This window comes from Vanellus vanellus (assembly GCF_965231255.1).
Source record: "Vanellus vanellus genome assembly, chromosome: 5".
NCBI classification, from domain to species: domain Eukaryota; kingdom Metazoa; phylum Chordata; class Aves; order Charadriiformes; family Charadriidae; genus Vanellus; species Vanellus vanellus.
Genome location: NC_138910.1, coordinates 8,234,537 through 8,261,004, shown reverse-complemented (window position 1 = coordinate 8,261,004; position 26,468 = coordinate 8,234,537). Strand labels below are relative to the sequence as shown.

Sequence of the window (26,468 nt, the reverse complement as noted above, 5' to 3'; positions counted from 1 at the left end):
AGTCAGCTGTAGTTTATGCATTAACAGGGACTTTCTGCTAGAAGCCTTTGTTCTTTTAGAGGGCCACTCCTCTGGGATTTAGGCTCCCTGGTTGGCCACTGTACCGAGCTCTCCTGATAGGACAGCAGGTGGATCTGAACAGCCACCAAAGTTAATAACCTGCTAAACCAGGGACAGGAAGGACAGTAGCAATTATACAGAAAACATTTTCATAGAAAGAATATTTCTTCTTTGATACTTCAAAAATGAAAATTGATATTCATAGCCACATTCTACCTAAGGAATGGCCTGACCTAAAAAAGGTAATAAGAGTTTAGATATTCAGTGCCTTATGTTATCAGCAACCATTTCTACCTATATAATTTTTGAGAGAACAATGAATGAAGGGTTCTGCTATAAATATCTTAAGTTTTTTGTCTAATTTGTGTTTTTTTTCAGCTTTAAGTTATTTGTGTTGCATTACTTTGCAAAGCAAGAGTCCCAGTAAAAAAGGGATTGGCTCTGTTCCCCACTCTTTATTTAGTCTGCATCAATTCTTATATTTTTGCTTGGTTTTTTGTGAGACCTAAAATTGTGAAATGATGAGGACCAAATTCCTCTTTCTTGATAAGACCAGAGTTGTTGGGTTCCCAAATGGTATTCACTTTTGTTTTAAATAAGAGAAATATACAAATATTAGACAAGATTAATGTTACCTAGGACAAAATTCATTCACATCTTATACCCACAGGCATGAAACACATTAACATTAATAGGAGTGGGGTCACTCAAAGTATGGCTAATTGATGAAGATGATCATGTTATTTTTTCAGTTACTGGAAAGAAGTAGCATATTGTACTAAAAATACAAAATCTCAGTTGTCAGAACACTGAAGCTATAAGTCAACTTGTCTTAACTGTGAATCTTTGCGTGGTATTATTATCGTTCAATGACATAAATTTATTCTTGTCAGTAATAATTTTCATGATCCTGTGTAAAATATTTGAGAATGGAAAGTGTCATTTAGGTTTTCATGTAATAAATCTAATCCTTTTCTTATTTCAGACTATCAAAAGCCATGTAGTCATCTCATTCTGAATTAGGTTTGAGAGTTATTGCCTAAATACTTAAAATATAGAGATGTCTGGTCACTTTTTGACTCATAAGGCATCACATCTCCAATGCTACAAAGAGTACTGAAAAAGATCACACAAAACTATATTTATCTATAGTACAAACACACATATATATAAAATTATTTACAGTTAAAAATTTCATTCAGATTTCCAGGATATCTATTTTTTGTAACTCTTTAATGTTTTCATTCATGATAAAAAATCAGAGTAGAAAAGAGAAGACCTGCATCGGTACTTCTTTCCTTGTTGTAATTCTGTGTGGGTTGTAGTTTGAATGAACGTTCCCTGTGTCTGACAGTAGTATGGAACCACCTGGTTTCATTGTGCCTGTCTAACAACAAAAGAATACCATTATTTCAGCCATGCTCTTAGGCATCTGACACACTAACTGAAACTTTGTTTTACACTTTACATTTCTTTCACTTAATTATTTTGAGGTTGAGGTAAGTGTTTCATGTGTATTAGCTCTGTGTTTCTCTGATTTTAAGCATGACAGTCCAGTAACAGTTCAATATTAGCCAGTGAGCAGCTGGAAAGTGCAAACAGCATATTAGAAAAAAGTAATGAGAAAACCTGGCATTAAGAACATACATAGGATTATTTCTTGATTAGTAGTGAAAAATAACATTGTTATGCATAACATGTTTGTTTCCTTGTTTACTGAGGAAGATCTTTTTAAACATTTACTTGAACTTCCTATTTGTAATTATAAGAGCTGCTCAAACACACATACACTGGGTAATGAAGGTGAGACGACATATTTTTTAGAATTGTTTTTGTCTGTTTTAAACGGATAGAAGTTTATTTTTTGTCTGTTTTAAATGGATAGGAGTTTACATATCTAGATTAAAAACACAGGTTACTCTTGCTTGTTTCAGATTTTGTTGTCCCTGTTTGTGCAATATCCCTATAAAAACACCTATAAAATTCCTTCATTCTGATTTTACATGATTTTTAAAAGACTTTTTTGTCTGTATATACTTTAAAAGGGCAGTAAATTCGCAGAGGTAAAACCACCCCAAGAATCCCTGGATGTTCATGGACATACATCAAGGCTACGTTCACTACTGTTAGACAGCTTACAATTGCAATTAGCATGCAGCTAGTAAAAACTTAAAGTTCTCATTAGGTGTCACTCACAAAATTTTCCCTAAATTTAAATATTATATATATAAACCTATAAATTTCAAAATTTAAATAAAATATACATAGCTACATAGCTAAGCATAGCTAAATAACATATACATAGCTTCAGTCATTGGCATCTCTGGTTGGCTGAAGTCAGGAGGCTTGGCTTTGCACACCTCCCTTTAGGAAAGCTCACAGTGGCATTAAGTAATGATTTTTTATCTCAGGAAATTCAGGACTGTATTCAAATTGTTTACATTCAGTGAAAGAAATCCCTGCTTTTACTCAGTTTTCTTTGATATGTTTCTTTACAGAAAAATGGGAATTCTGAGCATTGTTTTCAGTCTATTATGATATTTCAAGATTTCATGTATTTCTAATCTGGTAATTTATGAAAATAAAAGAAATCAGCATCTTTTGTCGTTTTGGGGGTTTTTTGCATAAACATTTTTTAGTCTCTCTGGCAGAATCAATGAGCATCTAAGCTTCTCCTTTTTAGCTTCTCTTGGCTGTTTAAATATTAATAGACAAGAGACTGACCTTCAGTCCTGCTGCTGAATCATGGAAGCTGAAAAGTGGAATCAATACATCTTTGTGCTAATGATTAACTGATCACAGATTGGAAAATTGTCAGCTCAATTTTCATATTGCCAAATGCTTGATTTAATTTTTTCTGTGTTAAAATCATTCCAGTTATAATGTCAATATAGTAAGCAACTTTAAGCACTTTGAAATCAGTTGCAGGACTTACTTAAAAATGTTGTTGAACTGAGCTAAAAGTGATCTACAAACAAGTCCAGTCCCATTAAACTTCAGCACTTCTGCTGAAGGCAATGGGGCTACTCGTAGGCTTAAAGCTGAGCATATGCATGTTTCCCCTGAACAAGGTGCTGCTGGATTGTATGAACTGACATTTTTATTATTACTGTAGAGTGCTAACTTGCATGGGCTTTTTCTTCTTTCTTTCACAGAGATACGGATATGGTGGATGGGTACAGCTGCATCATCACTGCAAGGTTTGGGCTGTTTGGTGCTATAAGCTGATCTTGTGTTGTCATCAGGAATACAAATACAAATGCAGAGTAAATCTATTAAAAAGCAAAGTGGCAATAAGATTGGCTGTGTCTTTGATACAGTTTTCTCTAGAGGTCTGTCTTCTATGAAGTAATATCACTCTAAGTCCTAATATAAGTCACTAGAACTTTTTGCATGAGAGGTGAAACTCACATTCTCTTGTATGAACCAGTATCCATTTTTCATCATCATCTCATTTTAACACTTGGAAAGGATAGCTCTAAGGAATTCTTTTCAATAAGATAGGACAACCTAAAGGAGATTACATGTACTTTTTTTGTTTTTTAAGTTAAATGCAGTTGTCTGTATGAGAAGCAAAACCAAAAGGAACTGCCATTTTAATAAAAGTTGAAGAACTCAGATGTGAAAACATTTTCACATCTGAGTGAAAGGGAAAGAGTAATTTCTGTAACTTCATGACAAGGAGAACAAGTAGCAGAACAATAAGCCAAATCCATAGGTTTGGGGACTGTTATGTAGAAAAGTAGGAGCCTGAGGTTTATTGGCAAGTAAAAGGCAGATTGGATCTGATTTTACTTCACCTTTTTATTCTCGTCCACTCTATTAACTTTACAAACGCAATTCTGAGCTACATTAGGACAACTGAAACAACATGTCTTCAGATGTCATGAATCTATGCTAACAGTCCATCTGCATTCAGAATCCATCCTGCTGGTACTGAAGTTAGCAGAGTACATCTATTTACTCTGATGGGGACAGAACTGGTTCCTTAAAGGCTTCATTCTGATCTCGCTCAGAGTAGAGCAAATCGGCAGTAATTTCAGTAACATTCACAGTGATACAACAACGTAAGACTTCTAAAAGCAAGACTGACGTGGTGCAGTTTTTCTTTTTAAAAGAGCATTAAAAAATCACCAGTATTAGTGCTTTTTTTACAGGAGGGCACAAGGACCTAAGAGAGGTAAGGCTGATATGGCAGAGTAATTCCCTTTGTACATTACTATGTAGGTTAACTGTACCAGCTAGTTTTAAAGATGTTACGTCTGTTATGGTATAATAACTTTGGCGGCCAGACATCCCTGTCTATCTCAAACGCCATCACAGGAAGTCACTTCCTCCTGTGATCTGTCAGCTCCCCACTCCTAGGAATCTTTTGGAGATCCTGTCAGTGCAAATGGCATTGGCCTCTGGAAGGAGGGAGATTAGAAAGATGGCATTAAAAAGAGGTCTCGGAAGACTTCAGTTCACTTTCCACTTCACTTCATATGTACTTGTTCTAAGCTGAAAAACTTCATCTGTAATGCCTACCACAGGAATGTTATGAGTTGTACAGATATAGAAGGGAGAAAAGTAATGGAAGGTATTAGCCAGATAATTAAGGAAAAAATATGAAGACAACAGAGGTTGGGTAGATAAGAGCAGAAAGAATTTTGCATCTTTTGCTTTCCAGCTTACTATATCCAAATTGTTAAGAGCATGAATAACTCAACGAAGAGTGTCAGCACATAACCCACTTAAAGCATGTGAAGAGTGCAAATAAGTGGCTAAAACCAGCTATGTTATATACTGGCAGGCTGCATGCACAGTGTTTTACAAGGGTTAATCTGTCTCAGGCTTCTGAAATTCAGACGTGATCTCAATATAGAAATTCTATACTGTAAACTAGAGGGATAATTGATAGATTTAATACTTAACATTTTCAGGGTGACAGTGCCTCTCCCTATTTGGGGTAACCGTATAAAGAAAATAGTACCAAATCTTCCTCATTGTTTCTTTTTGTGACATGGATAATTCATTCATTCTCTGTAGAAATGCAACTTTTATTATCTTTAGAGAAGCAAGACTTGCATCTTTCAGGTAACCAAGGTCTTTAAATATACAGTTCCTGTTAATTTCACTGGAACTACACATTCCCTCATCCCCTTGTCACTTTGCAAAATCATACTTCTTTGTCATTGTATGTATAGTAGTAGATGTATATAGGAACTGAAATAAGCTGATAAAATGGATACAACAGTGTCTATTGCAACCTAATGATATCCACACTGTTGTCATTCTACAACATGCAAGGCTAACAACCCTTTATGAAAAAGAACCACAGAATATGAAGGTTGGGACCGAGAACGAGGAACAAATATTATGCTGAAATTTCAGATCTGAGTCTAAGCAGGCATAGGAGGAGAGAACAAGCCACCTGCTGAACCCAAGTGTGGATGGCACAGCTTCTGAGATACGTGGTAGGTGCAGGAAGGGGAGAATTGTTGGAGACATTTTTAGCAGCGTAGCTGTTTGATACAGGTCTGATGCTAAAATTCCTTGCTAAAAATAGTTTGCAAAGGAACTTTGTGGCAAGTCAATAATAGCCTTATACACTCTGCAGAGAATTCTGTCTAACCTACTTCTGTCTGAAAATGTTGCATGAAAAAAGTGCATGGCAAAATAAAATCCTGTTCAGATATGTGGAGCTGGGAAAGTTAACTCTTAAGATTAAAAAAAAGGAAAAGCTTTTCATATCATTCTGTGAAGAAGCATCAGGGTCAATCTGGAGGAAAATAGTTACATATATTTTTAAAGAAGTGCAGTTTGGGATGTGACTGAGTAGTTTAGTGATGGGATAATTTTAAATGTAGCTTGCTGAACCAAATCAGCCTGCTGGACTTAATTAGCAAACAAATCATATGAAGAGTGGTTGAAGGAGCTGGGACTGTTTATTTGGAGGAGGAGGAGGCTGAGGGGAGACCTCATCACTCTCTACAACTATTTGAAAGGACACTGTAGAGAGGTTGGTGCTGGTCTGTTCTCACAGGTAGTTAATGACAGAACAAGAGGGAATGGCGTCAAGCTCCAACAGGGTAGATTTAGACTGAACATTAGGAAAGAATTTTTCACAGAAAGGGTGGTCGGGCATTGGAATAGACTGCCCAGGGGGGTGGTTGAGTCACCATCCCTGGATGTGTTTAAGAGACGTTTAGATGTGGTGTTGGGGGATATGGTGTAGGGGAGAACTTTGTAGAGTAGGGTAGATGGTTGGACTCGATGATCCCAAGGGTCTCTTCCAACCTAGACAATTCTATGATTCTATGATTCTAATTCTTTAAAATTTCTCTCTTAACTTCCACATAAATTAATTAAAGCCTTAAGTATCAGATAATGTTTAGGATGGGATAGAATGGAATAGAATTAGAATAGAATAGAATAGAATTATAGTATATATGATAGAACTTGTGATAACCTTGCAAATAAAAATCTCTTGTCTTTTATGAGATTTTCAGCACTGCATCCGTTGTGTTGGAACCTGAAATTTTTTTTCCTGATCCTTGTTTCATTCTTACTACTGCAAAAAACTCTGAGAATTGTTTCCCACTTGAGGGGTCTGAGTAATTTCTCATTTTAAAAATATCAGGTGCAGATTAGTGGCAATGTCTAGAGACTATAGCAATATGACTCATTTTCCAGTCACAGTGTTGCTGGACCGGATCTTTCTATCCTTACATACAGGAGCATGAATCTATTCAAATGATCTTGTTTTGCTTTCCTGCATAATCAAGTTTGTTGTTGCTAGCATACATTGATGTGAGCTTAGCCTTGACCTGCAGTGTGTTCACAAAGAGTCGGTTAATGCCAATGAAAATAGCAGTGTTCAACTAATTCTTCAATGAGAATGGCACATGGCTTATTAGAAACCTTTCCTGTATTGCAAACACTGTTGCAGCATTCAGAGAACAACTATTTATCTCAGCATTTAGGTATGAGCACTGTCAAAGTTGCTAATAAAATTAAAATTTATCTAACATTGTTTTCAGTATTAGCAGAAGAAAATATATATGAGCAGGTCAGCTGCTATGCCTTAGCTGTGTATGACGAGAGAATTAAAAGTCACCTATGTTCACAGAAATGCTTCCAGTGGTAATCCAATAAAGGCCACATCATCTATTTGTATGTGATGCAATGCTCAGTTCTACTGTGTCTTTTTCTCTACTGACACCCTAAATATTTTTCTGTTATTAGGCAATCTGCAGCAATGCGCTGATATTTTTTGATGTGTTGGATTGTACAGCTAAAGTAAACCTTTCTGTCAGGTTGGAAAATCGATTTTACAAGAACCTGAAATATTTTACCAGAGGATCAGGACTACGTTGTTATTACTGACTAATATTTCAAGTAATTTTCACAACCTGTGATACAGCTAACAAGTAACCTGACAGTTTGCCAAGGCAGCACAGTTAGATTTGTTGAAGAGAGCTTTAAAACATTCATTAGGGCAGTATATTTGTGAATGATGTATGAAGTTAATAACAAATTCAAGGTTAAGAACAGTCTGACTTCTCAGGAGGGGACAGAAACCCAGCTCTGTGAGAAGCAGTGAAATTTTATTAGTTATATCTGGTTTAGCATACTAGTAGGGAATATTCTGATTTAACAGGTTTTTTATTTAGAAAAATAGGCAGGATCCTAAATAAACAAATTTTGAGAAGGAAAAGTGGCCTTTGGAGTGAGAGAATTCCTTTTCCAGAAGGGTCAGAAGACTCCCTGTGCTAAGCTTCTGTTTACAGTGAAGGTGAAGGAATAGCTGCTGTGTTTTCTTATGTGATTTTCAATTTTCAACTGCAGATGCAATGGGTTCCCTGTCCCATACATCTGCTGCATGACCGCACTTACCTATCCCAAATACACAGGATCATGTGGATCTTCTGACTTTCACCCATTTCCATTTATCCCTATAGTAGCTTCAAGCAACCAAGAAATACTCAAGCCTTGCAAGTATTGGTGAATTGTATTTCATCAATTCGTGCAAGCGTAAGCCAACAGAAAGACTGTTTTGTCTGTCTTTACAAGTCCATAGAAGCACGTGGATACATACAACTGTAACAGAGAATTTACTTTGCTTAATGTGGCAATGCTGTGCCTTCCCAACCTCTTTGGACTATTGACAAAGCAACCAAAAATTAAGCTTAAAAAGGAAGTTTCCATGTTCATAGTTAAAGGAAAAGTATTAGATTTCATGACATTGTTAATATTTTGAAGTTTGTAAGTTTGGGAATTGATGACATGGGGAAGATATTACACTAATTCAGGTAATGGTTTTATACTGCATTTAGGTTTTGTTCTGCTTGTTTTTTTTTTTTTTTTCCCAAATACAAATTCTTCAATAATTCTTTTTTTCCCCAGGAGAAAATGTAATCTGAACATAAGAGATCTCCTTTTGTCTCAGTATCACTGGTGATATGAAACAACTGGACTGAAATTAACAGAGTTGCAAATTATTTCTGTAGTTACTGGAATCATCATGATGCTATTGACTTTAAAAGAACACACACATACCCAAGGGGAAAATTTAGCACAGATGTAATTAGAGCGTTGTTTTGAGGTCAAAATTTGGTTTGAGGATAAACTTGGATTAAGGTACCTGATATCTTTTCCAAACAAATGTAGAATGATAGACGTCGCAAAAGAAAGGGGATTTTTTTTTTATTATGAAGAATTAAATCTGAACTTTAAATGACTGTTTTATTAATGACCATTTTAAAATAGTCTTTGATTAAAAATACCTACTGAATAAAAGAACAGAATTCTGTTACTGAATTTCTGTAGGGAGCACAGTATACTCAAGTGACTATAAATTAGCATGTACTACTTTGTCACATTTATAATATATGAAAATGTCATTTCACAGGGACAGGCAAAGATGATGAAGGATGGAAAGGTTTTTAGAGTTATTCAAGAGAACTGCTGGGATCCAGAAGTACGGATTAAAGAGATGGACCGATCAGGTACCTCCATAAAGGAATTGAAATCATTGTATCTCATTTAGAGTAAGAGCAGCATCTCTGTTAGTGCATCTGAAAGTGCTCAATAACAATTTAAAAATTAAAATGTTTAGCATTCAGTAGTTTAAATCTGTTGAAAGTCAGTGAAAATTGATATATGTTATATTCAGACTCAAATGGGACATGTTCCCATAATTTACCTCATTTTCAGTAGCAATTTATTCCCCACATGGGCTCACTGTTTTTGGTGGGATTGTTAATACAGTAAGGAACTAGTTGACATAAGGATGAATGACTGTGACCTTGAAAAGGCAACATGCATTCCAGGTAGAAAAGTGATTTACGTAAAAGAGCAAGCCGTTCCATTTTTGTTGCAAATGTTAAAAAGATTTTGTTTACTCATAGGATTTTTTGTATGTTTCTTTGCTTTTCTAATATTTTTTCCTGTTTAGATGTTGCAACTTCATTCTGTATTTTTGTTAGAGTCCTCTGAGCCTGGAGAAGTGGTACAATTACTTTCTTAGAAAAGAGTTTTCATGATTTAGAAAGAAACTTACCCAGATGCCGTATTTTCAAATTTCTTTTCCATCAAGTTTCTTACATGCCACTAAATAAGGTTTGTAAGATGGGAGACTGAGAATGGGAGAAGGAGCTTCTAGTCTGATCTTTTTTTGTCTGATTTTTGTTAGTTCTTATTAACACTGTAATTCCAAATTACTTGTGTGAAAGAAATATTATATTACTAAAGATGATTTATTTTTTTAAGATTAAGGCCTGAATAATCTCCTACATCAGTTTCTCAGTAGAAATAACTTGAATATCTTCTCCAACTTTTCGTAAGGAATAAACATCAGAATTCCTTCAAAGAGCGAGTATTTTATAAGTAGCATCTTTATGGTGATTGTTTCCTTCTCTCATGGGGTAGCATATTAGGAGATAGTTTGGGTCATTCTCTTTATGGATGTTTACTGCAACACATAACATAGGCCAATTTAGGAACTCAAGGGCTGGTGGGCAATTTATGTAAACACAACTTAGACCATTTTTAACTAACTCATTTTCGCCCTGGAGGACCAGTATTTCAATCTCCAACAATTAAACTATTAATGGCAATGCTAGAATGTCTCTTTGAACCTCTCTGAAATATGCTGCCTTGACTAGACTCTAATCATTCCCTGAGTTAGCTCAGGGATTTGGGGGATTTCCACATCATTCAACCACAGTGTGGATCATAAATAGCCTTTGTGCATCTTTCCTTTCAGATATTTCCCCCAACACTAATGACAAGTTTCTATAAAACAATTCTGCCCCATCTATTTGCTGTAGACAAAGGTAAAACAAGGAACAATTCTTCCAAATTTCTGCAACAGCTCTCCAGAAAAGAAAATGCATTATAAAGCCAACACCACAATATTTCTCCACAAACTAACCAGTGCTCACTTGTTTAAAAAAAAAAAAAAAAAAAAAAAAAAGTCTAAAACTGTGTGTTACAGCACCATCTGGTGACTTGTGCCATAAAAATGTCCCCTTTTATTACAGCACTTCAGAGATACAGGCATCAGCCAATTAAGTGTAAAAAGATAGGTCTTAGTGTTTTTCATTCTTACTGGTCTTCTAATGATAAAGACTGAGGGTCACATTTACTCTTTTCGGTTTACAAAGCTGCAGCTACTTAGTTCAAAGACCATTTTCTGTAACATAGACTGAGATAGATTATATCCAAAAATTTAACCTCCAAGCATGACATAATTTCGGAACAAAGATGCAAGGAGTCTCCCAGCTGAACAAAACTACTATCAGTCGCTGTAAGGTATGTAGTGGTGTAGCCCCAACTGGCAACAAAGCACCACACAGCTGCTTGCTCACTCCCCTTTCTGGTGGGATGGGGGAGAGAATTGGAAGGGTAAAAGTAAGAAAACTCATGGGTTGAGATAAAGACAGTTTAATGGGTGAAGCAAAATCTGCACGCACAAGCAAAGCAAAACAAGGAATTCATTCACAGCTTCCCATGGGCAGGGAGGTGTTCAGCCATCCCCAGGACAGCAGGGTTCCATCACAGATAATTGTTGCTTGGGAAGACAAATGCCATAACTCCAAATGTCCCCCCCCCTTCCTTCTTCTTCCCCCAGCTTTATATACTGAGCATGTCGTCATATGGTATGGGATATCCCTTTGGTCAGTTGGGGTCAGCTGTCCTTGTTGTGTCCCCTCCCAACTTCTTGTGCACCCTCAGCCTGCATGCTGGTGGGGTGGGGTGAGGAGCAGAGAAGGCCTTAACTCCTTAACTCTGTGTAAGCACTGCTTGGCAATAATGAAGACATCCCTGTGTTATCCACACTGTTTTCAGCACAAATCCAAAACACAGACCCATACAATGAAGAATATTATTAACTCAGAGAGATAATTTATGCTTGGTTGCAGAAAGGCTTTGTTTGTGCAATGCCCGATACGTCTTGCCAGTAATAAGAAATGGTAGCTAATGTACCATAGAGACTAAACTAGTTCTCATAATCATATGTCCTAGGTCTATTTGGTATACAAACCTGTGTCTTGATCCACTCAATAAAACAAGCTATCAAGGTAATTCAATAAAACAAGCTGTAAAGGTAATTAACACCACAGTTCCGTGACATAAATCATTACAATTTTGTTGGAGAAAATCTTTCAGTTAATCCTAACTGCCTCTTCTTATTACTTTCTCCTTTGTAAAACCCTCTGAAGAGGGTATAAAGTAGAGGGTTTTCTGTGCTGATTCTTCCTAAAGCTACTGTGTAGGAACGTTCAGCTTGGAAATATACCCTTAACATTTATGTTAAATTTGTTCAGAAGTGTAAAAATGGATTGAAACCAGATGCAATGCTTATTGTGGAAAACACAGTGAATGTTCTCAAACATACTAATCAAGTGTCCAGTAGGAATTGGTGGATATTACAACTTAGGCTGCACTTTGGTATATGTGTATTTTTGTGGACATAATCCTTAACCCCAAACCATTGCCACTGCACATAATATTAATCAGATCTTGTAAAAGAGAGTCAGTTTCCCCTGTTTTTCCCACTTAAAATACTGAGAAGGAGAATAAATAATTTTGTTAAACATTTGAGCGCTTTGTCAAGGTCACTGTCTTAGAAGAAATTCTCTTAGATTTTTTTCTGCCATCTTTTGCATTACAAGTTTCATTACTAACAACCAGGTTAAATTTTTTAAAGCATGACCAAATATGTCCATAAATATTACAATCAGACATAAAATTAAAAAAAAAATAGTTTTGCATGTAACTATTTAGTGAAGTCCTAATTATTGTTTATTGTTTCTTCTGTTGTTAATCTGCTAGGTTTGTTGTGTTCATTCCTGTAACCTGTCATACACAAAGTTATGTTATAGTGTTGCGTTTGAACAGAAACCAAACAACATAGACTTAATTCTCTTTATTGCTAACATGAAAGTTATTTCTAAAAACAGACAGAATTTCTTATACTTACAACCTCAGTAGTCCAGACAAAGGATGAATGAAATCTAACACAAGGGGTTTTGGGGAACATGTTGTTTGACAACCATTGTTAACATAACATTGTTTATCTTTGAGATAATTTATATATTTAATTATTAAATATATATGATGAATGTGACCCCAAAGTAAACTTAAGATACTGTATTCTTTTGGTTTAATGTCACATTCATTTATGTGACACCGGCTGGCACTGAGGCAGTCCCAGGCTGGACTCAGTGACGGATGGGAACTGGATTCCGGATCTGCATTCAGGATTGGGATCACAGGCAGACGAACAGAGCCCTCCTCAGACGTCAGCCATTGAAGGACGAGAGAGAGATGACCCTTTGATCCCTCAGCTTTTATACTGAGCATGAGGCAGATTGGATGGAATACCCCGTTGGTCAGTTTTGGGTCACCTGTCCTGTCCGCTCCCCCCTGCAGGTGGGACCCCACTATGCTTTTCCGCTTCCGACCCTCCAATGGGGCAAATAACAAAGTTGGTCTGCCTCGGGTGTTATAGCAATAAGTGTAAGCAGGAGCCTCTCTGCATCCCATGCCCGGGCATCAGCTATAAACAATTGGTCTTACCACTTGGAGAGAGTGAACACTGTCTGCACAATATGCAGTTAATTTCAGTAGTTAGAAGAGGCCCAGCTAAGAAGTGAAGTTACTGAACAAAATTGGTTCTGTTTTACCTCAAACCAGGACAGTGAGAGTAACATTAAATTGCTATTTTAATTAATTGTACACTTGCATACCAAATACTTCTAAAATCAAAATACTTATTTTCACAAAACAATCTAGTATGAGTATGAAAGTGTTATTTTTCCTTCTACTTAGCAAAAATATTCCAATCCTAATAAACTGATACACTACAAAATTTATTACCCCAATCCTCAATTAGCAAAAAAAAGATTCTATCCATAACACTGTTAAATCAGTCTTTCTTACCATTAAAGCTTTTTTACCTTTCAAACCGAAATCTTTCTTATTTTTAACATCTTACAAAAAAAATAAAAGGCAAGATTAATAACTGCTTTTTCTTACTCAGGAGTCACAGTCCAAGTCCTTTCCACAGTCCCTGTGATGTTCAGCTACTGGGTAGGTTCCTACTAGTGTATTTTCTAATTCATATGTTACAATTTTCTTAAAAAATAATGCACCCTCCTATAAATTGGGTTATTGAAGTAGTCACTAGAGCCCTGAAGTAAATGGGGAACTGTTATGCTGTGAAAAACAAAACACAAAAATACAGTCCAGGTACCAGAAGAGCCAACAGGGTGTCCTGGCAAAGCTCCACTCTGCAGTACACCCAGTAAGAAAGAATGAGATAAAATAATTTCTTCTGAGGACCTTATGGGGGGAGCTGGAAACAGAGAATTTACACAGTGTGAATCCATGGTTAGCAGGTTACACATATATGTACAGATTCCACGAAAGTTAGACATCAATCAGTATTGTCTCATGAAAAAAAGAAGTAGAAAATGCATTTGTGGTCTTGTCCCACTTTCTTAGAAATGTGGCATGGGACTCATTGACTTAGAATGCTTTGAATATTAAAATTCAGCTATGTGTACAAGTTGAGTTGTTATATGTCAACAGATATGCTACATTAAAAATCTTTGTGTTAAGCCCACATGTAAGTAGTACCACTGATCTTCAGCACTTCTTGTTGGGTGACATATCTTTAAAACTTTATTCTGGTATTTATGGGAATATTTTCCATTAAGTATGTATTAGGGGGAAAAACATTAAACTGATTATATGGATATTGCAGTTCCCTTATTAGAATTATGACTGTTATCTCCTTCTAAATGTTAGAGAGGTTTGCTCAAGTTTTCTCTGTAGAATTCTCATGCTCCAGCATCTCACATTTCTTATTTTTATCTCTTCAGCTCCAATAATAGGAGAGTAAATATTCACTGCTATGTTTTAAAATTATATGCTGAGGTTTTTGCATTGGGATAAACAAAAATAGAGGACTGGTTTACACAAAAGACCAGCTACTTAAGTGCATCAGCAACTCGGGCTTTATTACACGCATCCTGAGCAGTAAAGGCAACAACAGTTGATAAAATATTCAAGACAAGAAGCAGAACTGCACCCATAGGTTTTAAAATGAGGCAGAATTTAGCCCTACTGGTTTCCAGGCATTCAGAACTGTAAAGTAAATTTTAGGTTCAAAACCTGCCTCTGAATTGTTTGCTGTGACATTTATCCAATATCTTCAAAAGGTGATAACATTTGAGAACTATATTTTAATGTACTATTCTGCTTAATATCTTGCCAGGCCAAACCTCAGGATACTTTAGATCTAGCCCAGATATTAAATAATGACTTAGCTGCTACAGTAAAAAAGTACCCCAAGAGGTTTATTGGCTTGGGTACGTTACCTATGCAAGCTCCAGACCTGGCTGTGAAGGAAATGCATCGCTGCGTGAATGAACTTGGATTTCCAGGAGTACAAATAGGATCTCATGTCAATGAATGGGACCTGAATGCACCAGAACTGTATGATATTTATGCTGTGAGTAAATGTTTCTTTCCTTATTTGGGGGAATTCTGTGATATGGAATTCTGTCTAAAAATATCTTGGGACATACTCAATCATCAACTAAATTCACAGATACATTAAAACAATTGAGCCTTCTAATCTGCTTAGTATTCAGAGCTTTAATTGTATATGACAATTCATTATAGGATATAATTATATAGGATATAATGACAATAATACAATATAAAACATTCTGAAACACACTTTGTAATAATGAATAACAATCTTTTTATGATATGAGTTCTTACTGTAGAGTTGCCTTCTTGGTTTGTGAGGATAAATGCAGTACCAAATAAAGCATTTCTGCACTGTTTGCTTTTGGGTTCAAGTTTCTGTATCCGATCCTATTGATCTAATTGATAAAACTCTCAGAGATTTTCAGAGATACCTGTAGAGTCAAAGTACCATACAGAATTATGCAAATGGGACCAAAAGTTCCAAACTGAATGTTTGGATTATATTTGGATTATTAAATGAATTTGATTGCGTTTCCTGAATAGCCTGAGGTCCAGCTGAGGATGGTCATTTGTCTAAATTATGGGGTTTAAATAATGTACATTCTGTCTCTGTTTCACAGGTTATTGTAGCTGTCAGCTTGAAATTGATCCATAGAAGTTATTTTTCAGAATGCTCCATTTATTCAAGAATTCTGTTACTGCAGCATCTGGACTATTTGGTTTTGTGGTCATGTACAGTCAGTTATCAACTTCCACTCTTGGAGATGCACACATTCACAGAATCACAGCATGGCTGAGGTTGGAAGGGACCTCTGGAGGTCAGCTGGCCAACCCCCTGCTCAAGCAGGGCCACCTAGAGCCAGGTGCCCAGGACCATGCCCAGATGGTTTTTGAATATCTCCAAGGATGGAAATTCCACAACCTCTCTGGGCAACCTGTTCCAGTGCTCAGTCACAGTAAAAAAGTGTTTCCAGATGTTCACAGGGAACTTTCTGTGTTTCAGTTTGCGCCCATTGCCTCTGGTCCTGTCACAGGGCACCACAGAAAGGAGCCTGGCTCCATTTTCTTTACACCCTCCCTTCAGGTATTGATACACATTGATGAGATCCCCCCTGAACCTTCTCTTCTCGGGGCTAAACAGTCCCAGCTGTCTCAGTGTTACCTTATAGGAGAGATGCTCCGGTCCCTTCATCATCTTTGGACTCTCTCCAGTAGCCCCATTTCTCTCTTATACTGGAATCCCTCTCTTGTACTGGGATCTCTCTCTTATACTGTACATTCTTCAGCTTATGTTTAACACATGTAGGAAGTAACCTCTATCACTCTTAGAAACATCCTGGGATAATAAAGATTGTGAAATTAAGCCATATTTGATAATGAACTTTATCAATCTACCAAGCCAGTTATTGAATTGCTATTTTTAATTTATAAATGTAGATGGCAATTACTCCCTACAATCCAAAAGTTGCAGCTTTATTTATGCATGTATGGGTAAATAAACCCAAATTTTTCAAATGTGTGATAGTCTCCTTAGCAACAAGAGGAGGTCCAGAAATACATCTGACAAAACGAAGCTGTTAAATCCTGGTTAAGCATACGAATGACTCTGATGACTATATATTTAAATTGAAGCACATATTTAAATTGCTCAGTCAGAATCAGTATCCTATATTGTTCTTCTGTTTTCCTTTCCAAAGATGTCAGTAGTTTTGGAAAAATTAATATACTTGAGTGGAGATGGATTATCAATCAGAATTCAAACTCTTAGGGTGGATTAGGAATGTGTTTTTAAGACAGGTGGAGGATGAAAGGGGACAAATGTAGTGCAACAGCAATGAAAATTCCTGAATGCAGCTGGAACAATTCTGCAAAACCATTCTAAAATGGTTCTATAAAACATTATGAAAATTCATCCTCATATGTGTAATGAAACCAAAAGAATGGTAGTTTGAACCAAGTTTTATACTGCAGGATGGCTCACAAACACAGCTAAAAAAGCATTTTTGTACCGCATTAATCTGAGGAACACTTGGCTTACTAAAAAGATATTATCATCAGTGTTTCCAATCCTGTCATCTCAAAAAGAACTTTAAAACTCAGTGAGGACTTCAGGATATGGTGCAGAGAAGTAAATATAACCAACTATTGCTTATAGTTCCTATTTCTGGGCCTATTTTCATTACTAGTACTAATGCTCAGCACAATTTTGCAGGTAATCTTTAAAGCATGGCTAAGAATTAGGATGCATTTTGGTATGATTAGTCAAGATTTAGATTTTTTCTTTTTGCTGCAGGCTGCTGAACAATTAAATTGCTGTCTCTTTGTACATCCCTGGGACATGCAGATAGATGGAAGGATGTCCAAATATTGGTTTCCCTGGCTAATAGGTGAGTGTATATTTACTTTACTTGATCTAAATTTATGAACTGTCACTGAATTATGCCCAGAAGATTGTTGCAAAGGTACCAGTACAGAGAACAACTACGTGATTTTTCTATCAATCTTTTTTTTTTTTAACCCAAGTACTATGATTAAATCTGTTGTGTAAATTCAGCATTCATTTATTTTTAAGCTTGTTTAGTTTGTCTAACTTTTAAATACTGAGAATTAAAATTATTCAGACTAGCAACAGAATCTAGTATTTTCTTTTGTCCTAAATAGAAAGAGCAGATGACTAAGGAAAAGTGAATTGTCTCTGATATGAGGTCCTCAAAAATAATGTGAGTAAATGAAGGAATAGGAAAATACAAACATTACTTCCTGGAAATTCTTAGATTATTTCCTAGAAATTGGTTGATCAGAAGAAATAAATCTAAGTTCACATCAACTATATCTGCAACAGCATGTGCTTTGAAAGCTCCCCATAGATATAGGGAATGATCTAGTTTCTGGGTTTTTTTCCCCATCTGCGAGGTAAATCAGAACAACATTGAATAACAGGAGGTATCTTATAGTGCTACCTAGAAATGTTTTGACCTAATCCTACCCTCACTTATTCTGTTTTGCATTGTTTTGTTTTGCATGGTTTGGTACTGCCTCCAATCAAGGTATTCTGAAAAACATACAAATATAAGTATAATATACATTCTGCAATATACACGGGAAAATCTTAGTGTACCAATCACCAGTGAATTATCTTAAAACAATATCAGTCTTAATCAGAGCAGGCTCAACAATACAGATTTAAAAAGAGATTAAAATTACTGCATTTACTTAACAAAGTATAATTAAAATATTTTCCTACTAAGCCTTTGCATGGAATCATTGAAGTATTTAGGTTGGAAAAGACCCTTAAGATCATTGAGTCCAACTGTAAAGTCCAACACATTTGAGCTTATGGTAAAACATTAATGAAAGATAACCTTTTGAGCTGGATAGGTATTGGTTACCCCATAGATGAGGGGAACTGAATTCCTAATTTCAAGCTGGATGTCTGAAGTTAGGCACCTAAATGGCATGATATTCTAATATGTTAGGTGTGCCCAGAAACTGAGGCCTGATGTAGGAACCTAAATTGCTGTTATGTTCCTAACACTGGGCATCCAAGTTACCCAGTGGCAAAAAGAGACATAGGTTATTTCTAAACTGTAGGAACTGGCACCATGTCATAACTAAACCCCAAATCTATGTTGGAATATCCACCGACATATCTGCCCCACTTTCCATGTGAAGAAACCAGAAGCAGAGGTGAGAAGAGAACCTAACGTATTCCAGACTCGTCTTTGAGCTAGGATAACTGGGGAATCGAGCCTGTACTGCAGAGTTCGGGACATACCCGACCTGCCTGTCAGCTGTTCTAGTGCTGTAGGATAAAAACTGGGCTTAGAATTCAGAAGATCTTAGCTTCCAGTCCTGTGTCTTCATTCCAGTTAATGAATGTTCTACTCCATGTTCCCCTATTAGAAATAATGCATAACCTTTGGCAGCTGCTCTGTAACTATTATTTTTTCAGTAGGGTCAAGGCTAATTGAAGATCATATTTAAAACTCAAATGAGAAAATAAAAAATAACACTCTCATACAATAAAGCTTTTTTTGTTCTTAGGCATGCCAGCAGAAACAACCATAGCCATTTGCTCCATGATTATGGGAGGAATTTTCGAAAAATTTCCTAAGCTGAAAGTTTGCTTTGCACACGGAGGTAAGTAATATACCATATGAAACACCTACTCTTTAGTTGAGCTTGATACAACTGTCTTTTCTGGTATGCCAGCTAATAGGGTTACCATGTCAAGCCTGCCACCAGCTGAGTACTACTACCCCAAAGAAGATAATCTGCCAGACTGGCTGCTTGTATGAACACTCTTTAGCCTGTTTCAGCCAGTGTTTGAACTGTTACAATAGCCTTTAAGGGAAACGAGGAGGAAGGGAAGACAGGAGATCATTTGGGGAAAAGGACAAGGAAACAGCAGGAGGAATTTGGACATCACAGTCGTGAAGAAGTGAGGAAAACAGAGAAAGAAGCTAATGAACGGGAAGGAATAAAAAATTGCTGGTGCAGATGACTTTCTAAATACCTGACAGTAAAACTGATGGATCTCTGTTGATAATGTGGCTTTTTTTCCTCCTGCATATTTTCAGCTTCTGTTACTAAAAATTTATTCTTGCAGGTGGAGCTTTTCCATACACAGTGGGGCGAATCTCCCATGGATTCAACGTGCGCCCTGATTTATGTGCAGTGGATAATAAGGTGGATCCAAGAAAATACCTTGGTTCATTTTACACAGACTCTCTTGTCCATGATTGTGGTGCATTAAGGCTGCTAACAAGTGTAATAGGAGAGGTGAGTTTTAATGCTTCCAGAAGCAGGTGACTCATTCTTTATTTAATTCTCTATGAAATAGCAAAAGGAGAAGAGAAGAAGAAAGCAGGCAGAAGATAGCATATGAACCCGGTAAAATCAGAACTTAAGCTATTATAAACTGACATGCTTCTGCCATGTTGATAATGTTTCTACTATATGGAGTTATTGAAATGGTGGTTTTAATCCAGGAAATCATGAACTGTGAACATTAGTTCAGTGAAGCTAGTTCCTTGTGTAAGGTTGGTCAGGATGGGACGCAAGCAAAGACTGCTTCATTCGGGGCCTTGTTTTCAAATGGCATAATTTTCAAATTCAAGTGTATACTTGAAGAAACTAAATTGTATTTCCACTTGGGAAGTTATAAGCAGAAAAAAAAGTCAATAATAAAGTTTTTGTGAGGATCCTGGAGAGCACATTAAACATCATGGGTTTGCAAAAATATTTTAATTGTTATAGTAGAGAGTAAAGAAATCTTTGTAGTTTAGCAACCTGTTTAAATTGGGTACCGCACAGGATCGAAAAATCCAAAAACCATTCAAATAATTCCTTCTCATTAGTAAGTGCTCAGAAAGGGGTTGAAGATAGCATCACTTATGCCAACTTCCAATGGAAAGTTACAAATCAACATACAAGAGACCTGTATTTGTGTCTTGATCTCTGGACCTCATGGACTTTCTGCAGCTAGCAGGCAGATACCTACCAGATGTCAAAAACAGAAATGCAAGCTCTGACAATGACTTGTCTCAACAACTGTATTCCTGTTTCCTGTACCTTAATTTCTAGGCTCATGTAGTACTTTCTCACATACCAGGCTGTTCTTGTCATCAGGCCCTCTTGGATGACCGAAGTTCACAAAGACTAAGCCGAGTGTTTTCTTTCTCTCTACAGAAAAGATACTGTTGCTTTCCCATTTTCATCTCTAACAGTCTGAACGGGTTGCTGCAATAAATCTGTACTAGAACTGGTACAGAAGTGACTTGCCTAGGCCAGCCAAAAATAATAATGCAGAAGAAACTATTGCTTTTCTTTATCGTGGTACTCTAAGCCCGGGTCTCAACCATGGGGTTTCAGTCTGTGCTGCACAGGACATCTGTAGCTTTGAGACTGGACTTCTGCCTGCAGCTCCCCTACAGTACTTGCACCTTTTAGGAAAACTTTGTATTTGAAGATTCATGAAAAATTCAACAATGTGACAGCACAACTACAGCTTGAAACAATACTATAGACAGTTTTTGTAGTGTGTATGTATGTACACATACAATAACACTACAGCTCTAAGGAGAGGAGAGCCAATACATCTTTCTTAAATCCACCATGAACCAAAAATAGATTTATGGCAGGAGCCCCATAAAATATGCAAAGAAACTACCATGCAGCCTAGTTTTGTTAGAAACAAGTAAGATAAAACGCAGGTCAGTTTACTTGTCAAGAAATATACTAATAAGCTGTTAGTATTGAAAAGTTCTTATAACATCAGTGGGTATTAACTCGGGTGGCATTTGCTAAGTTCTTTCCATACATATAGATATGTTATAGCATTTTTTTTGGCAGTGCTAGTCCTAGTGAACACTGATGGAGAGATCTCTGTGTCAGGGATGAAGTTTTACGCACCACATAGGTTACTAACAAAATACTAGGGCTCCAGCCCATTACTGATTTCTGTTAGTTTCTGTTACCCACCTCTAAATAGTTAATATATCATGGTCAACAGCCAAGGACTTTTTACTGTGCATTGCCTTTTGAATCTAACTGTAGCTTACAGTAATTAAGTGGCCTTAAGTAGTTTTTACAATAGATTTAAAAATTTTACTGAATGTGATGTGCACTTCCATTTTACAGGACACCCAAAGGCTTATGGAGTAATAGATTCAGCAGCACTTGCCTTCAGTTATGTCCTTTTCTGAGAAGTCTCCCCAAATCTAGACCATGTTCATCCGAAGTATGTTCTCGTTCTACATGCAGTTATAGTATAGAGGGATGAGTCTAGCTCTTGAATTTTAAATTGCTATGTTTAGGTGGTCAGATTCCTTTTCTTTATTGCCATGGAGACAAGATCACTTGCTTGTTTCTTTTTTTTTTTTCCATTTTAAAATGTTAGGAGACATGTTTTACCATTGTTAGAAAGACCTTGGTAAATTAGAAGCTGTGTGACTCAGCATGGCTGAGACCCACAGATTCTTCTTCTGGTCTGATTCTGTTAAGCTGAACTGTAGATGTCAAGAGCAAAGCAGGAGAGGAAGTACAACAGGATGCATAATCTGTTGCTGACAAACTTAACTCTTTTTCTGTTTTAACTTGTATAGAAAGCAAGTCTCAGAGCAGTTCTGCCTCGGAGTAACAACTTCGGTTTGCATCTCAAGGCTGCTCTAAGCTGTTGCTATTGTGGGAAAGCTGTTGTCTTCACACCACACTTAAACTGTAACTTCTCTACTTTTTTTCCTCAGAAGAGATACATAGACTCTGGCCCTTAATCATGATTAGTCTTTGCAACTGAAATTTAGTTGTTTGAGGAGAGAGATTTTATGGATTCTAATTCAATAATCTAAAAGTCACTCAGCAATAGCCTCTCTGGTGTCTCATTTATTTTGTCAACAGACTTCTGAAATTAAGTTTCTTAACACAGTAAATTTGACCAGTGTGCTACATGGGATGTTTCTGTCTTCTTGAATTCTCCTCTGAGTATTTTGAGTTCAAGCAATGTGACATCAGGTGGAACCCCAGTGCTGAAAAGTCGTGAGTCAGATCCCCAAAACTTAAATGCTTTTAACACTCCAGAGAACTTGAAAAAAAAAAGTATATTTTCTTTCTCTCTTTCATAGCCTAAGACATCTTATCCTTGAAAAAAATATTCACTTCACATTTTCAAACTTTACTTTATAACCATGAAGATTAAAAAGTTCCCTCTTTTTTCCGATGAAAGTTGGTATTCTTACATAATACCATTCCAAGTGTCAAATTCTTAAAAAAATGCCAAATATCTCAGCATTTTCAGCACAGTCATGTGTTGGCAGAATAACAAATATAAGATGAGTAAATGCTGGGCTAAACCCAATGTGTTTGGGTCTTGAGTATGAGGCTGTAACTTTACGAGCTGAAGGTTCGAAATAGGACAGCTCTCTAGAGTATAGCCAAGAGCTGTGCAGGAAGGGCATTGGTGTGTGTAAAGATGTGCTTTGACATGGCTTTCGGTCCTTCGGGAACAGCCGTTACCTGCCATCAGAATGTAACGGGTTGGCTTTGAGCTTATGAATATTAAACTCCAGTGACAGCTGTGATGAGTCATGTACATTTAACTTCATCCCTTCTTAGTTTTGGGTGCAGGTTAATTGGAGCCTATCCCAGTTAAAGGAAGCAGAAGTATACATTTCTGAGAAAGATTTTTGTGAGGCTGCAAAATTGCTGCAGTCCTTCGCTCCCCCCATGGTGAGGTAGCATGAAGTGAATATAAATAAACACAAAATCCCCAATGATGCTGGCTATAAAAAGTGAAGAACTGGGTTGACAGGGGATTAAATGATTCAGTGTGTCTCTCCAAAAACTTCCCATGGTGATTTCTCAAGAGCCATCACCCAAAGGTGAAATGTTCTTTGGCCAGAAGGTGGAGCTGAACTGGCTATAGCAATCTGGCCTTTATTTGAGATGTATCCTGAGAGGAGGAAAGAAGGTGAAATTCAAGGCAAATACAATTTTTCACTAATATAAGAGAACAAATTCATGCTTGATGCTCTTTGAAATTCATTTTAAGAGTCAGGTTCCTATTACTGTGAAAAAAGGTCTGCTGAGTAGAAGGGTCCACTGAGGTTAATCATTAGCTATATGTGCCTTTTTAAAAGGAGAGATGCACTATTCAATGTATTGAACTAAAAGTCCTTGAGGGAAAACTGACTTTGTTGATATACTTTGGAATAATACAATAATACGTCTGTTATGTTAGGAGTATTACTTATCTGCAGAGACTTCACAGGACTGAGGCTGGGTGCTAAAGACAGGTATTACAATCCCCCATTTATAGATGGGTAAAAAACTGAAGCTCAAAGAGTATAAATGAATAACCTAATATCACTAGTAGCAGAGCAATAATGCCGCTTCTAAATTTTTCTTATTAATTTACAGCTCTTAATTTTTCTGCTAATGAATAGATCACATGAGCAGCTGTGAAACACTTTAAATTAGAGGAAAAGAAAAATATAATTGAAATAATATATAATTTGAATGAGAGCATGGGATTTCTTTCTGCTTTGTTATATAGCAGATGTAAACAAGAATGTACAAACCTTCCTGGCTTACTTAACCTTGACTAATAAACAGCTGGGCAAATACTGCATTTCCCTCTCCTTTACTTAGAAATCCAGTATCTCACATAAATCTAGTATGTTTAGTGGTTGTTTTGTGGTTTTTTTTTAATATGGCATACATTTATTTTTTGTATCTGAAGAAAATGTCTTGGTATCAGATTGACTATTATAAATAAAAGAATGCATTTAGCTGCTTAAATGTACCCATGTCCAAATATATTTTGTTTAATCTACACTCAAAACTTGATTTAGTATACAGAGGGTATAAATTCCCCTAATCTTATGGCAAGGCTTATATAATAAATTATAACACAAAAATATAGGACAGAACAATAGAATGTGTATCTTCTGTTTGGATTTCTTATAAGGTTTTGTATAGGTTCTTTCAGAGACTCTCGGGTGACATCTACTGGAGGTGAAAAAATAAAAATAAAAAAAGCGTTTGCAAATAAGAAAAACAAATCATTTCATAAAATAACTGAATAATGTTTTCTTCATCCTATTTCAGTATGGGTAACTGAGTTCAAATATTATAACAAGTGCTCCAAATTCATGAGCTTGACTTCAAATTCCCGAGACATTTAAAAACATATATTTTTAATGAAAACTGTGGTTTTCAAATATGCATGTCTCCAGGAGATATAGCTTAAAGGAAAATAAACTTTTGATAAAATCATGAGAGTTGGCAGAATGCAATCTCCAAGGTAGATAAAATGGAGAAATACCATTCCAGTATGAAAACAAACCTGTAACAATGTGGACCTATTGAGGATCTGCCTATTTCTTTTCCTCTCTGATAATAAGTATAATGCATAGAGATTTTTATTGAATTTCCTTTTCACTGACTTGCTTTCAGAAACAAATTATATCATGTCACTCATATTCTCAGATACCTGTTTCAAACGCACAACTAATATCCAATCCCAGTTAAAGAGAATGACATTTAAAAAAATTACAGACTTCCAAAAAGATATGAAATTTTGTACATGAGATTTTGATTTTGTTATCTGAAGCTGAATGCTAGTTAAATTAAATGAAATTGAATTCTTTTTTATGTTTCAGTAATTCTACATTGTACCATGCTTTAAGTAGTATCACACTGCAATTATTACAGCTTTTAAAATATGACACAAAAGATAATTTTGATTGCTTTGTATTTTTTACTATACGTTCTTCTCACATATATATAATTTTAAGTTTCTGTGTGTCTGTGTGTGTGTGTAGTCAAGAATTTCAAATGCAGGAATGCAAATTCAAGCTTCTTTTCTGAGTTTGGTGGAGAACTTCCTGAGATTCTTAGAAACGTGTCAAAAACTCTCATACTTATTTTGGACTGCACACAGCAGTGCAGAGCATGCAGTGAACACAAAAAAGAACCAAAAAGTCAAGAAACAGAAGGAAGAATTCTGTGTACCCTTTATTGGTCACTTAATTATGGCAACACTTAACCAAGATTAATCATTGCATTTTAGGCAAACTACTTGCAGAAGCAGTACGAGTAGTGTAGAACAACAGATGCCTTTCTCTTACATTTCAAACCAGCACTGCAGTACAGAAAATCAATCTGAGTAGGAAATTACCATTTGTGTTGTATTCACCTCAGCAACATACATTTATCCTACAGGCCTGGGATTTAAATTTTGAACTTTCTGTGTATCAGAATAAAAATACACCAAATTTTAGTTAGACACCACAAAAGCAGTAAATAACCTGTACTTTTTTCAAACTTAAATTCACCCAATAAACTCGAGTCATTGTTTTCAAGCTTTGTTTTTCTCCTGATGAAAGTTGGAACCCAGGCATTATCTTCATATTCACTTTCGTAATTAATCAGTCCAATGTATACATGTAATTTCCTGTGGTTTATTATAAATTCCAGAAAGCACACACAACTATATTGTTCAATGTTACTACAAAATGTACAACATGTTTTTTATTACCAGGACAAAGTTATTTTGGGGACAGATTACCCTTTTCCACTTGGGGAACTGGAACCTGGAAAATTGATTGATTCAATGGAAGATTTTGACAATAAACTGAAGGTATGGTCTTTACATTTTGGGTTTTTTTCCCTCCTTTTTAAGCCTCTGGTTTTAGACCTGAGATAAAACACTGGAAAATCAGTGTAGTATACTGATTTCTGGAAGAGGCCCTTTAGTCTCTTTGCAGCAGTTCATTTTAAAGCACATATAAAGGCATTTGAGTAAAATACGAGTTAAGCACACACAAACATATTCATGTGTTTTGTTTTTACAGGATAAACTCAAGGCTGGAAATGCTCTGGAATTTTTGGGTCTTAGCAGAAAACAATTTGAATAA

The 26,468-nt window shown here is 36.2% G+C and overlaps 1 protein-coding gene across 1 annotated transcript; it reads left to right on the top strand.

The window, feature by feature from the left end:
- Window positions 1-245: 245 nt before the first annotated feature.
- Window positions 246-26,468, top strand: ACMSD (aminocarboxymuconate semialdehyde decarboxylase; the record flags this gene model as incomplete). The annotated part of the gene is made up of 10 exons (XM_082484379.1): window positions 246-302; window positions 3,216-3,260; window positions 8,954-9,050; window positions 13,592-13,641; window positions 14,831-15,067; window positions 17,345-17,438; window positions 19,096-19,191; window positions 19,661-19,833; window positions 26,093-26,191; window positions 26,406-26,468. 10 exons carry the CDS (start codon window positions 246-248, stop codon window positions 26,466-26,468), a joined length of 1,011 nt encoding a protein of 336 aa, XP_082340505.1.